We start from the raw sequence: 16,147 nt of genomic DNA on the forward strand, positions 1-16,147 counted from the left end.
AATGCACAGAAGAGTATAGAGCAGGTAGAAATAAAAATATTGTTCATTTGTATTTAAATGATGATGTCAGTCTCGTAATATTGCTATTTTTTTCTGGACATGTCAAAAAGCAGAGATATTTGGAAGAAATTCTGAATGTGCAGAAAGCAGAAATCCTGCTGAAACACAGGTAAAGTCCAGCTTACTGAATTAAAATGAATACATTTATCATTGAGGTGAAAAGGTGCCACATATTTAAAGAGGTTATTTCCCTAAACAGAGGCTCAAAAGCGGATAGAAGACTAAAACATGTGTTCTGACTCTGCAGGGATTTTATTAAATTAATTAAATTTAAAGCAGTAGCTTCAAAATGCCTGAAAGCCTTACTGAATAATATTCTATTAAATTTTTATAATTTGAATTGTCACCTGCTGCCTGAATATTGTGTTTTCCTTTATATAGATGAAGATTAACCATAAATTGGTGTGGAAATTAAATCTTTAATGCTTCAAATTTCCTGGGGGAGGACCCCCAGACCCTCCTCTTCATTTGTCCCCTCCACCATTGAAAGTAAATGAATGCTCTTGCATTTCAGGAAAATTACCTCATAAATTTACTGCAATGCAAGAAAACTGTCTCTGGGTTGACACACAGTTTATGTAGAGACACATTCCAAGATCCCAGGTTAGGTTTGGTCTCCCGATTTAGGCTATCATGTGGAGGTTGACAAGGAGACGGATCACATTTCTTCATTATGAAACATGGTTATTGACTTGTTCATGTATAATGCTAAAATTGTGAGTTTGGCTGCTGAACATTTTAAACAATTCCTGAGGATTGTGAAGTGATGACCCCTACAATTGTGGTGGACTTTTTAGGATTGTGGGTGCCAAATTTCAAATCTCACCTAGGGCTTCAACACTGTCAGGGCCGGCCCCTGGCCTACTTTCCTAACAGACTTTAAACAACATTATCAACCCATTGGAGTCTGACCACAAAATGCAAATCCAATATTTTTAGCAACAACTCAAAACTAACTCACAAAATATATTTTCTTCTAGCAATTGGCTTTCTTAGCAGTTAGATGCAACCCTTGTTTTTTGTTGTTGGGCAGGTAGTGTACAGTTTATTAGAGCTTGCTGCTCCTGAAAAATGATGTTGTTGAGAGCGGTGAGACTAAACCATGCAGTTAGTAGCTGTTAAACTAAGACATTGAGCTAAAAGAGACTTCTGGAGGTGGTCAGAAGCAGCTCCTTATTCAGACAGCGGTGGGGTTAGCAGACCGTCACTTTAAAAAACACTCAGGCGTGTTTCTATGCAAAGATGTAGCTGGAATGACCAAATTCAATATGCTCATAGTAATGCCAAATACTACTCCCTTGATGAAATGTCATTCACACCTTTTCAGGGTCCAAGGAGATGTCCTTAAATATCTTGTTTGTTCAAAAAGTCCAAAACCTGAAGATAACTCCGTTTATATAATTATATTTATATATAACTGTATATATAATAAAAGTCTCTCACTGGAGAAGATGGAACCAGAGATTTGTTGGCACTTGATTGACAGCCAATGTCTGAAATGATTTATTGATTGTCAAAATAGTTATTTTTCTGTTGATCATCTAATTGATTAATTCATTTTAACTCTAATTTATATTGTCGTTTCTTCATTAACAGATTGCAAAATTGTCAAAAGTGTCAAAGTTATCCAGCACTCAAACAAACTACGTTTCACTGATTCTTCATGTCACAACACTTTCCTGGTTGCAGTGAGACAAGTGAAGTAAAAAGTACATGATCAAGTTCATGAATCGCTGTCAGTGTCCGTTACTTGTCACAGTATACTTGGCTCCACTAGATCCACAAGATCAGAAATGTACTGTATAAGCTAGGAGGGTGGTGAAAGAAGTATTCAGATGCTTTGTGAAAATAACAATACCACAACGTAAAAATACTCCATTACTAGTAAAATCATTTAAAATCATGCTATAATCAGAATAATGTACTTAAAGTATAAGTAAAAGTAATTATTCTGCAGACACATATTGAATTTGACATTATTAGGTTGGTAATACTGATCAATGGTTGACTACTATTTTACTGTTACAGGTGGCCAAGGTGAAGCCAGTACTTTATATTCACTTAGCTAGTTTAGTCCAGCAGTTCCCAACTTACGAGCCTTTTCAAATGGTCACAAGATAAATCTGAGGGGTCACGAGGTGATTAACGTGAGAGGAAAGAAGAAAAAACAGAAAGTTTTTTTGTCTTTTCTCTGATCTTTTTTTGTTTTAATATGAGTAATTTAAAAAAGTTGCCGAATCAGTGTAGTGGATAAAAAACTACAATATGGCCCTCTGAAATGTAGTGTACCACGGATAACAATGTGTTGTATTTTAGAAGTTTATCAAATCTTAATCTGAAAAGTAACTACAGCAATGTAACTAAATTGTCAGACAAATGTAGTGAAATAACGGCATGATAATCCACTTCTCTGTTGTTCAAAACAATCATAGTTTCACCACATTGTGGGTTAATAAACATCTCTCTCTACAAAGTCATTTGCACTTGTCAAAGTGCCCGCCCATTAATTTGCTTCCAAAACCAAGACATTCGCATTTATATTTGGTTAATCAAATAGATAAAACAAATGTGAGCCTCTAAGCACAAAAGTCAAGATGAAGGACACTTGAGAAAATCCTACCTCACCAAGGTAGGAGAACAAACTCAAGATTCAAAAGCCTTGTCATCTGCGCTGTCAACCAAAGCAATGACACACACATTTTAAAATGTAGCATATATTCTAATACATGAAGTATGACATGAAATAAGTATTATTGCAATATCATATTGAAAATGTTTGATCATTAAAGACAGAACATTTATAATCCACAAGGATTCTTCAGAAGAAAAGAACCAGGACTGCCCTGTCCAGTTATATATCATGATATATTACATGATGCACTACGTGGGTTGTGCAAAGGCAATGACACTGTGACACTTGGGACTGCCACCTTTTCCCAGGAAAAATGCCTAAAATCATATAAATGAATCAGAAATAACTCCTCAACCATTTGGCCTAGATGTACAATTCTGGTCAGAAGCTAAGGAATAAAAATTGTAAATATATACATATTTATTTTACCATTACAGACTAAATGGAGATGCAATAAAGAAAAATATGATAAATATGAATTTTCATCTTCACCTGGTAAAAAAGCTATATTTTTAATGCAATAAACCATCAAAACCATAGATCGTAATGCAACTGAACATCTTTAATACACCTGTGATGCAATTTAACTGTAAATTTGATGAAAATAAACTGAAACAGTTATAATACAATATTTTTAAAAATGTGCCAGGCAAATGTCCATATTTTGGCAATATTTATTGTTCAAATGTTGACTTTTATTGGGAATTATCTTTAAAACATTATTTCTGTCCATATAACCATGTTACCCTGCGATGGATTTGTGACCTGTCCAGGGTGTACCCCGCCTTTCGCCCGATGTCAGCTGGGATTGGCTCGTTCCAAATAACATAACACTGAAATATTGATAAAAACATATAAGAATATTCATCAGCATTCCCATGACAAAAAGCACTACCGTGACCTTTCGTTTGATACCCTGGATGTAGCTACTACAGTCGACCACCAGACCGCAAAAAAGACCAGGTGTTCCAAAGCGGCACTTCTCTTAAAAAGCGAGAGAATGCAGCCACAGCTCCCAGGCAATCAAGATAGACAGTGATTACAGAGCGATTTATGGTGTGATATAAGCTCATTTAAATGCTTGGTGTTTGATGGGTGTTTGGTGTAGATAAAAATGGTTGGTTTGAGCTTCGAGCTGAGTCTCCTATCTTCACAGAGGTGTGTAGCATGGCAAGACAAGTTTCAGACATGAATTTCCCCATTTGCGCGGAAATCACGTGCTGCCCCTGGTACCGGGGGTGTTGGTGCTCAGGGCCCGTATTTATCCAGCTTCTCAGAAGTACTCATAAGAACGCTGCAAAGAACTGACTTAAGAGTAAAAAAATTCTTGGCTCAAAGCTGCACTTAAAAGTTAGTTATCAAGCATCATAGTCCTAATTTGAGTGAAGTGTAAGACTAAATCAGTCTGAGAGCTGATTCACGACACTTTGCTGTGCCGCAAACAGGATTTTGGATGACGATGTAGCCACGGACCAATCACTGAGAAGATTTCCTTCTTTAAGAATATTTTTAGATGAATTCACATTGAATGGTGAAATTCCTAAAAGGAGTTTATATTATCACATAATAATATAATAAATATCACATATTTGATAATTAAAAATTTTCAAGAGAAAACATCATGATATAGGCCTACACGTTAATAAATGAAAGATAAGTTTATCTTTATATGAACACCATCAAATGCGCCTACTACTCATGTATTGCCGGCTATTTGCATAAACTGTTTGCTTCTGTTGGATTACGGGGGATGTTGTTGGGAAGCCAACGAAACGCGTGACAGTGTGTGGAGCTACAAGTGCAATAATTGTTTCCATGACCATTCGGCTTATTGATGGTTGTGACGGGCCAAAATCATCAGCATTGCTGCATTTGTCCTGTAGCAAATAAATGAAGCGTCATCATTACATTTACATTTATTCATCACCACCTTTAATTTAACTGAAAAGGCATTACTGCATAAGAGGTGGTGAGATGACGTCCCTCACCAGCTCGCTGACAAAGTTTATGCCTGCGCTGTCCGACCCCGTCTAACTGTGTGTCGTCAAATAATTCAGAAATTCTTGCTCTCCTGAAATATTCGCACATCTCTCTGTCTCCACAGTGCCGTCACAAGCCCCAAATAGCAGCTCCTAATCACTTGAGAGACCTCTGGAGCTGCCTTAAATAACTGGGAGAGTAAGAGTGATTCTTAGCTTTAAGAAATGTGATAACTGGCTTTTATTCTTACTTTATTTAAAAGTAGGAGTAAATTTCATGAATTCTCAGCACTTAAGACTACAATGGCACTTTGAGAAGCTTGATAAATACCAGCCCTGGTGAAGTATATTCTAATACAGAAGGACCAGTACAACACAACATGAAATAAGTATTATTGCAATATCATATTTGAAATGTTTGATCACTAAAGACAGAACATTTACAATCCACAAGGATTCTTCAGAAGAAAAGAACCAGGACTGCCCTGTCTATCATGAGATATATATATATATATATATATATATATATATATATTTGGTGTTTTTATATTACAACAAATCAACATATGTTAAATGATCCACTACGTGGGTTGTGCAAAGTCAATCAAACTGTAACTTTAACACAAAATCCACTTAAATGCTTAATAACTATATTTTGCATTGCACTTTTGGAAATGTTTGTGCATTGTGTTTGTAAATTTAATGTACATACTGACTGTTTTGAATATACTCATTAGGGTGTAACTTATGTTTTGTAGCTGTATGGATTAATTTTCTTCACTTTATTTAATGAATTGGCATCAAACTTGACACTACTGCTGACCCCCTTGGTCAGTGCTTCTATTTTATTTTCAAGGTGCCCTTTTGTCATGGGGACTTGATCTGAGTCACTCAGGTGTCAGGTGTTGCTAATATTTTGCATTCATGCATTTGAGTATGTGAATGGGGTTTGCATTTATTTATATGCAAATCAATTCAAATGCACATCATGGTAAATGAGGAACACCTGCATCTTGAGCTGTTTAGGCAACTGAATTCTCGCCATCATAAGCACACGTTTTGCGTTAAAGCTTAATTATTTTTTTTTATAAAAAAACGATCTCATTCTTTAAGACATGCTTTGTGTTGAACACAATTAAGTATAAATCATGGAGTGGAGTTGGAAATTCATTTTTATTGGGGGTAAGTCATACAATGATATACATGTGTTTAAAAGATGGATTTTTGGTTAAACTTTAAAAACACTTTTTAAAGTTCTATATATGTTTTAGTTTAGATATTTTCGTGTTGCTTATTTGTAGATTAAATCCTATATGGTGAAGAAGAACATGACTTCATTTATTTTTCCTAAACTGATTTATTAGATTTCCTAAATTAATATATTAGATTTTCCCATTGACAATGACACATTCTGAAACAAAAATGTAATTTTAAACAACAAAGAAACTGACTATGAAAATGTCAGAACTGCACACTCACATGAGTTTCGTGTCAATTTTGAAATGTATTTGCAGGGTCCATCCTTCTCACTTTCAGGATTACTCACCAGGCAGGTAAGACAAGTATAAAAGTTGTATGAATATGAATAAGTGAAAGTACTCATTCTGCAGAACACCATCCTGTCGTTTTTAAATATACATGACATTATTAGATTGTCAGTACTTAACGTGGTGATTGGGCCCCCTTCAAATGGTCACAAGTTAAACCTGATGGGTCTCGATGTGATTAATAGAGGGAAGAAAGAAAACAAATTTATACATTTATATTTATTTATTTTGGACTGTGTTTCAAATGTTCTGGGTCTTGAAAAGTCTTAAAAAGCATTCAATGTAGTTTACAATCTAAAGTAACAGGCATTTTGTTAATTTGCTTGTTTGGATGCAGGATGAAGATTATATGAACAATTAAAGAACAATCTTTGACAGACTCATTAAGCTACATATGTAGTCCTTTTGTTAGTTTCTGTGAATAGATTTTCTGTCTTTAAAGGGGCATTATGCAGTTTGCAAAAAGGCAGCGTGACAACAGCTATAGACAGACAGGAAGACAGCTTTACACAAACTGGAAACTAAGGGAAACTCCCACTGCAATGTTACAGTAATATTTTTATCAGCTGCTTGAGGTTGAACTAATCGATGCTCATTACATGATAACTACCATTACTATCTGTGTATATTTCACCGGAGGCTCAGCAATGTGAGCACATCTGACGTAAATGTATGATAACGAAACGGTTAGTAGACTGGGTCGCGTTAGTTAGTGAAGTAATGTGGAAAGCGATACAACTTTGCACCAGAAAACATTTAACGTGACTCTCTCTGTGTTTCTCAAGCCTTTTTGATGTTTACTGTGTTGTGTTAACTTGACATTATCTCAATCTGTTTGGTCTGATGGGCTTCAGCACATAAAACTTTATTGTTGTTTTGTGTCCTTACGTGGCGTTTATGTTGGAATCTGTGTTTTGCTGGGAGATGGTTGTTTTATGGTGTTAGTGGACAGTATGTTGTTAGCTGTGGTTTTGTCGATGTGATCAAAGAGAGCCTCGCAAGTGCTCGCAGAGTCCTCACATTAAAAGCACAATAGTGGCTGATGCAAGCAACAGAGAAAACTTCTTGCTTCATTTATAAGTAAGGCGACAGCCCATTGTCAATAAGGCAGTGAAAATTAGATTTATTAATTAGTGATTTCAATGAAAAACTACATACAGCCCCTTTAATTTTTCAGCATGCTTAGGCTTATCATCAAGGTCTTTCCTGTGTAGATGTTTTTACATATTTGGCACTGCAAACAAGTATTTGATTATTTAGTCTATAATCACTATAATCACTTCACTGTGCCTACTCTCCAGCTAATGTGGCTCTGGGTGGAGTGGCTGCTCAGTCATCACTGTTTGACCCCTCGTTTCTGCCAGACGTGGTGATTGATGGCAAATCTATTTCAAACTATTTGCTTGGGAGCTGCACTGCCACTGATTGGGAGACCAACCCCTGGTGGAGACTGGACATGCGGGCTCCATACAACATCTCATATATTGAAGTCATCCGAAGATCAGATTGCTGCATTTATGAGATACAGGGGGCTGAAATACACATTGGTAACTCACTGGAGAACAATGGCAACAACAATCCCAGGTGATGTAATGGTTGTTTCACATTGTGTGTAGGATATTTTCAGTTTGGGAGGGGCTATTTTAGGAGTCGGCAAATAAGTCTGGCATCGGGCCAAATTTTTCCAAGCCGTTATCAGGCGGGCCAGAACAAAGTCAGACCGAATGGAAGAATGCCCATGTTTAGCTCAGTTGGTACCGTGCGGGACTCTTGAAGGGTAGGTTGTGCAATCGATTCTATCTTATTGGGGATATTTTTTCTCCCTTGTTAAACAAATTGAATAAAAGGACAGTTCAAATGCTCACATAAAGCAAGCTGCAGTGTGTGCCCGGCGTTTGATCCGCATTCATAAACCTATGGACACTTATTTTAATTTTTCTGGGGAAAATTCAGGGGAATCCAATCACACGTTTAGTGACGGCTTTTTCAGAGGTGTGTCAAGCAAACAAAGAGATTCTTTGAATGTCCTTCAGAACTCTTCAAAGTAAAAGCTCGACATAAAGCATTGCTGCAAAATACATTCTTGCGCTTTTATTTTAAAGTCACAATCACTTAAGAGGAAGTGGTTATGTGAGTAACTGTTGCTGTCATGACTGAGATCTATTTCAGCACAAGCGGGGCCAGATATTATTGTAGGGCTATTTCTTTTGATTTGCACTAACCAATCAGTAGCAGGTGATGTATCGGCAACACTGGTGTCATTTTCAACTGTGTGTGTGTGTGTGTGTGTGTATATATATATATATATATATATATATATATATATATATATAAAAGAAAAACACAAAATTCAGGTGAAATGCATGTGAAACTGAAAGTAAATGGAAAAACTTCTTAACAGGCAGGAATCTTACCACAAATCTGCAGCTCAGATGAAGTGCAGCTCACAGTTCCAAACAGAGCAAGGATGCCTTCAGTTTTTAGATGTTTATGTTGCAAAACTCTATCAGCTACGTTACCACTCGTCACAGCGGTCTGTACTCTCAGACAGTTGCGAGCAGGTTATGCCGGTGTCAATCATTGGGCAGTGTTGATCTGATAAGTTAGGCCTATACATTTATATTTCACTGCGTGAGAAAATTAATGTGTGGCTTGACAACATGTGAAAAATTTAATTTGTCTCGCGAGACAGCTTTTTACCTGACCTTGTCACCACTTAATCTCCCAAGATCTCGTGGTGCGAGATGTCATCACACTCCCAGTAAATTATACTGTATATAAATTGTACATATACTCACTCTATTCATATATTTAATACCGTACATAATTAGTCATTTAGTGCTGAAACCTCATATTACCGTATATCCTGCTTCTTCATATTATTATTTTTTAAGTTATATATTCAGACAAATCTTCATTAACTAGCATTCTTTGGAGGTAGGAATCGTCATCCTGCTGTCAATCAATAGCTTTGTTTTTCTGTCTTTTTGCCCATCAGATGTGGAGTCATCACTGTGACCAGTGAAATTAAATATGTCTTTAACTGTGACCAGATGGAAGGACGTTACGTCAATGTTTTCATCCGTGGTGTAGGAAGGCGACTTCAGCTTTGTGAGGTCAAAGTGTACGCCACTACAACCCCTACAGGAAGTAATGCAGCACTGAGCAATGGCCTCTAAATAGTTGGTTCAATTATGCCATAATTTCTGTGTGAACATAATGCGGTAAAAATTGACACAATATTGTTTAGTGTTATTGATCTTTAGATTTACAAAACAACTTAATTGAAGAAACCAGTGTGTCCATGTTCAGCTTTCTGCTGAATTTAGATCCAATTTTATGCTCAGACATCAATGGTTTCCAGTCCGTGCGTGATAAAATTTTCTTTGGAGTTCAAAATATATATACTTTTTCATATGTATTCATTTTTCGGAGTAATGTTTGTGAAAATGTCAAGACATCTGAAACAATATAACACACAGGGAAGCAAAGCAAATAGTATTGTACAGGAAAGATAACAAGCTTCAGTAACATACTGTAACAAAAGCTTTCTATCCACACTCAAGGCAAAAACTACCAAGAAAAAAGTAAGATGCATGCAACATAACCTTACCGCAACAAAATGTGGAAAAATGTGTTTAATTGTGTAAAAAAAAAAAAAGTGTAATTTTTTTATACTGCCACAAAACAAACAAGTGATTCAGAAATCCCATAAACACAGAAACTACAGCTATTTTTCCAAAATTCAAATCTTTACTTAAATGCCATCATCAGGTATAAATACATGTTATATGTGTCTAATACTTTGGTTTGATTTACAATTAGCAATCTGGCCTCGAAGATCTGCTAGCTTGGCTGTAGAGTATTTTGCCTTGTTGAACTGTACTTCAGTATTCACTAAGTGCTGTGTTTCTCCAAATGAATCAGTAACTGGTTCTTACTGAATACATTTTTTCACAAATGTCTTCATGGCACGCCTGTCAGCCAATGTGGCACCGAGAGGAGTAGCCACACAGTCTGGAGAACCAGATTCTGCAGCAACTGCTCCACAAATGGCCATTGATGAAGACAGTGGGAAGGATCCACAAAGCACCTGTGCTTCAGTTCCACTGCAAGACAACCCCTGGTGGCAACTGGACCTGAGGAGTATCTACAAAATAACAGCTGTGTCTGTCACCAGCATCAGCGACTGCTGCTCAGAGGAGCTGGACGGTGCTGAGATCCGCATCGGTCTCAAGAATGACACCAGCAACCAGAGGTGCAGGAAGAAAAGAGTACTTACTTGCTGTAGAAGTACTAGTACTTATCAGCCTTTGATTCTCTCTTTGGTTTCATACTTACATTTCAGGTGTGCCATCATCTCCATTGCAACGGGACAGAACAAATACAACTACCAGTGTGGAATAATGGAAGGTCGCTTTGTCCATGTTGTTCTTCCTGGACTACAGAAGAATTTGACAGTTTGTGAAGTACAGGTGTATGGGACTGTGCTTGGTAAGCTCCGCACATCATAAAGAATGAAACTTCACAAAATATGTTTATGTCACAGGTAGGCATGGGCCTGTATGAGATTTTGACAGTATGTTACCCATATGGTTACACGGTATTGTGGTATTGCGATTTAAGGCCTAAAATTTATTATTTTGAAATATCTAGGTAAAAAATATCAACTTTTTTCCACTTAACACAATATGTTTAATTTTTAAGCAACAACAATACTATGCTGCTAGAATAATATCAAATAATGGCATAAAATTGATTATTGTTATTTTAGTGTCAATGTACATACACATAAGGGGAGAGAGAGCAACCTCAGCATTTTTTCTTTTCTTTTTTTCATGTCGTGATTTTGAATAGATGTAGCCTACACAATGGTGGAAGTATAGACTCGATACCACCTAAATTTAATCATTGTACTAAATCGCAGATATGTAGTACTCTTGCCACTGTGAAGTAACGTGTGGGGTGAAATTACCTGATGTTAGCTAGTTAATTAGCCATTATCCTCAGATGCAAGCCAATAGTATTTATTTCACCACTGCTACATAAGCTAACTCTCTTAGCTTGTTGCAAATGTTTCAAATAGTTCAAGATAGTGTTACCTTAAATTTAACGTAGAGTGAAGGGTTCAGGACTGCTCGCACCAACCGGCGGGTAGGGGTCGTGTAACCAGTGTTGGGCTGCAAGTAGCGCCGTTACTAGTTTAACTACATTTCTCAGCCCCTCGGTGGTAGCGTTGCTATTTTCTCAATCAAATAGCTTTTCAGTAATGAAGCTCGTTTATTGGCTGAGTAGCGCGGTAGCTTCCACACATGCTACATTTTCTCAAACATTTCTGAAGGATCAGTAAGTGACGCCACCGCTACACATGGACCTGTATGTGCAGCCGGCGGAAGCGCTTCCGTGTGACGGTGACATCACGTATCGATTCTTGGGCTGATGTCTGCAGGGGAATAAAGACATGCCTGACTGAGTTTACTTTCTATTGTGATAGTTACTGTAACACCTCTTGTGAGAAGGATCAGGGTCCAGCCTGGACACCTCTTCAACTAGTGAGGAGGAAACTTTGATATGTAGTGACAGAAACTTATATATACATATATATAAGTGACCTAACTATAAAATATTAAAAAATTATAAGTAGCCTAGATGTAGCTAAGCTACTTTTGCCACATTGCTGTAGCTTAGCTTGCTACATTTCACTGGGGGGTAGCTTCTGTGTAGGGAAGCTTCATTTAATGTGGAGTAGCTAGTAGCTTAGCTCACTACATTTTCTAAGTAGCTTGCCCAACACTGCGTGTAACTCTATACGATGCACACAGGGTATTCCAGGTATGGGAGCTGAGCATTTCACCTCATTGGTTGGGCATGTCATTTTGAAAGAGCCATGTCTTTCACTAAAAAAACAACAACAAAACCTAACCCTACAACAAAATGGACAAAGATTTTCACCTTTTTACTCACTGACTTTTTCAGGTACATGGTAACATTGTAAAAATATACTATTCTATTTATACTATTTCTAGCTTTTATCTTTTTAACAGTGAGTCCTGTGAAACAGTTGTAAAGCACACACTGCACATCCATTTAAAGGTCTTAATGAAAGAGTAAGTTGTTTTTTTTTTTTGTTAGTTTTTTTTTAAACCTGTCCTGCCCAGCAGCCTGGTATAGAGTATGATGAGCTGGATACCATATTGTGCCAGACAGATTTTACTTTAACAAGAGAGTATTAAAATACTCTTTTGTCTGTTTTATTATTTATTTAATTATGTATTGATTTGTCACTGGGCTGGACAGGGGGGCAGATATGGAGATGGGGGACACAGACAGACAGCACAGAGAAAGGACAACAACTGTAAGAGAAGGGGGATGGAGGGTGGGGACAACAGGGAATAGCAGAGGGAAACACCAATTGCAGAAAGTAACGAAACCTATAGCAATAGAACAGAGAGGGGAGCTTGGGGAGGAGAAAAACAACAACAAACACAAACAAACACAAACAAACAAACAAACAATAAAAATAATAATAGTAAAAGACAACCAGCCGAACAGCAGCAATAAACAGCTGACATAGTATGACAACTAAGAGAAAAATGAAAACAAGAAACAGTCACACACACTAAATAAGCAACACAGCACAGCCAGGAGAGCTGGAATAATAACAATTAATTTAAATAAGTAACTGAAAGAAAAGCATCAGGAATAATTCTAATAGGGACAACATAAGAAACCCAAGAAAAAATAACAATAAATACAAAGATTCCCAGATGCACCGTGATGCAAATGCGGAAGACCCCGACCCAAATGCCAGTTGACAACGCAATGCCGACGGAACGGAACCCACGGAAGAGCAGCACCCGGACTGACCGTGGCGCGCACACAACATAAACCAGTGCTCCCCCCCACCCAGCACCCTACCGCTGCGCAGCGAACAACCAAAACGCCCAATTGTCATGCAATTATCAACACCAATGCACAAATGAGGAGCCCAACGCGCACACTGCGCGAGCACGGCAACACCCAATGCCCAGCACCCCCCTGCGAATCCCGCGTGCGAGGTCGGGCAAATGAGAGAGAGAGCGAGCGGAAGAACACAACAGCGAAAGCCAGCGGAGAGAAACACCAGCAGCAAACCCGCCGCGCAGGTCACCGTGCACCCGCCAATAAAAGTCCGCCGTCCCCCCCAACTAAGGCCGTCTAGGCCGGAAATGCCTCCCCCGGACTCCAATGCACAAATTAAACGCCCAGCAGCCATCCAGAGACCCTGCCCAGGGAAAAAGCACAATGCATCAACATGCATCGACAATCACCCTACAATCCCACTGCAGCCCTCCAAACCGCAACCGGATCAACCCGCGCAGTGCCCAGAGACCCCCACCCCCAGAAGCCAGGGCATCCCATGACCCCCCCCAAAGCGCATGTCCCAGGGGAAACTGTACCCTGCCCCGAGGAAGAACAGCAGAACGCCATGCCGGGAAGCTCCCCGCCGCCAGGGACAAACAGCTTTTTCCTGTGTAGGTCACGTCATTTTCTGTTCACACTACACAACTTGCCGTCTTGTGACAGGAGTCTTGAAGTTGTTGTGGCATTCACACTATGTGAATGATAGGTGACAAGGGGTCACATCCTACATGAGCTGACAGCGACTGTGTCATTCGACGCTCGTCTCCAAACCACATTTTGTCAAGAAAACACACCTGAAATGTGAAACAGAAAATGACGTGACCTACACAGGAAAAAGCTGTTGTTTGTTATAATAAAGATACCAATTATAAAGACAAAAAAATATGGGTGAATGAATGCATTAGCGCATGCAGGTAGCAGAGATTGTCTGAGCTACAGAGAGAGCTGGAGGGAAGTGAAACGTGTTTTGCGGTAAAAAAGTAGCTGCCTGCTCTGCCAGCTACCTGCTCTCATTGGCTGGATGTGGATGTCGAGTCGTCCGACTCTTCTAGATATTTGGCATGCTAGATATCTGGCAGACGTCTGCGATGTGGCAGTCATGTGTCGGGGAGCCATTTTGATGCGTCATTGAGTAGTTCACACATAACGACTGATGACTGACAATCAACCGCTTATTTACTCCTGATCATAGCCTGACGGTTGCCGAGCTAGCTGAGCGGCAAATCAGGCTAAAATCGTGTAGTGTGAACTAGGCTTTAATAACCCCTGAAAATCCCCAGCAACTTAACTTCTCACTTGGATGCAGTGTACAAGTGTACTTCAGGACCTCACCACATCACTGTTGGGTGTGGTAACCAACAACAAACCAGCAGTGAAACAGGCTAGAAACTCTTTAAAAGAGAGGGCACCTAAACACGGGTTTTTAGATTGCTGTTACTCTTTAAGGAAAAAACATGACCTTTTAAGTTTAACCACACAGATGCAAATGTGCAAACCATTTACACTACATATGTTGCAGAAAGCCTGGAATTGGATACGATTAATGTTTAGTCTTCCTTAAAGAGAACGCACAACACTTAACAATAGCTTTTCCAAATTAATTTTCTTTTACTACAATGTCAAATTTTATAAAATAGCAACAACGTAAAACCAACAACCAGCAGCCTTTGTTATATTCTGCCTGTAACGGGTAATATTACTAATATATTTTGTTGATCATTTCTAATTTAATTTTTTAAACTCATTTATCTTCACTAGAAAATGTGGCTTTGAGAGGAGTGGCTTATCAGTCTTCCCTAAGGTGGAAAACCACAGGTCAAGCAAGCAACGTTATTGATGGCCGTCAGTTTTCAACTTGCAGTGTAACTGAAGACATACCTGGTCAGTGGGTACAAGTGGATCTATTGGCTCCCTACAATGTGACTGTGATACAGCTTGCCTTCAGTGAGGACTGCTGCTATGGTGATATGGTCCAAGTGGATGGCAAAAGGTAAATATACGGTCAGACAAAGTTGGATGAGTGCTTTGCCCATTATGCTGATATTTATATTATGTGAAGACTGTCCTTCCAAGAAAATCTACAGACTCAGCAGCAATTGCAAATGCCCAAAAAATTCTGTTAACCTTCAAGTAACAAAGCTCTCTAGTGACTACAGGATTAATTACTCTTGTGAACTGATGTTAGTACGTAAAAATTGAAGAGAGAAGATTTACCTGTTTGAACATTTAAAGGGGGCATTTTGTTGCCATAAGACTGTCCGACAGCGTGTTTGAACAGTATCATGTAAGCAGTTTCATTGTATAATAACTTTTTAGAACAGAATTTATAGGACTTACAGGCCAAATTGTTGTCCAGTTCTCTACTGAGCTACCTTCTATAGCTCAATAAACTCCCCACTGGAAGGGTTTCAGGACAACTACGGCGGATACAACTCGAGTTTCATTATGGGCTTTATTGTGCACACATACACAATACTCGTCCACAAACTAGGTAGCCTGAATGCTACCGCTATGATATCTGTTAGTCTAGTTAGTTTTGTTAGGTTGTAAACCTGCAATGAAAACACAAACACCAGAATTACCTAATAATATTACCCAGTCATGTGATATTAATTTTTCATCTGAATTACTAGCCATGCTAGTTTAGTCACTCACCAGTCCTGAACATCAACTAAATGAAAATGAAACCTAAAGGTGAAACGCCTGCGCACTGTACCTAATGAAGCATACACAGAAAATATAGTCTGGAGACTAGGAATAATAATAAACCTTTAACCTAGCAAGAAGATAACATATATGGCTTCGTTTGGAATAAGTCGTTAAAAGTACACACTTATTTCTTGGATACTCCAGAACATAATAATAACACCCATCACTTATGATATATATGAAACCACTAATTATACCTGCTGGAAAGTTCTACAATTGTCGACACTGTTACTAATGATGTAATTTTGTATGTATGTAAACTGACGTCCAAAGTGTTACATCACTTTATCCATTGTCTCCAAATTGTGACAATTTTT

At 38.3% G+C, this 16,147-nt stretch overlaps 1 protein-coding gene across 1 annotated transcript; it reads left to right on the forward strand.

Moving 5' to 3' along the window:
• Positions 1–6,176: 6,176 nt before the first annotated feature.
• On the forward strand, positions 6,177–15,111 carry LOC119919253 (the record flags this gene model as incomplete). Its single annotated transcript, XM_038739681.1, has 6 exons — positions 6,177–6,224; positions 7,520–7,802; positions 9,217–9,368; positions 10,203–10,476; positions 10,567–10,712; positions 14,880–15,111. Coding segments are annotated over exons 2-6 (932 nt in total), but the record flags the coding sequence as incomplete, so codon positions are not given.
• Between the last annotated feature and the right edge of the window lie 1,036 nt (positions 15,112–16,147).

The sequence above is a fragment of the Micropterus salmoides genome, unplaced genomic scaffold, assembly GCF_014851395.1.
Source record: "Micropterus salmoides isolate LMB-PRFRI ecotype aquatic unplaced genomic scaffold, ASM1485139v1 Ms_hic_scaffold_2638, whole genome shotgun sequence".
In the NCBI taxonomy this organism is placed as follows: Eukaryota; Metazoa; Chordata; class Actinopteri; order Centrarchiformes; family Centrarchidae; genus Micropterus; species Micropterus salmoides.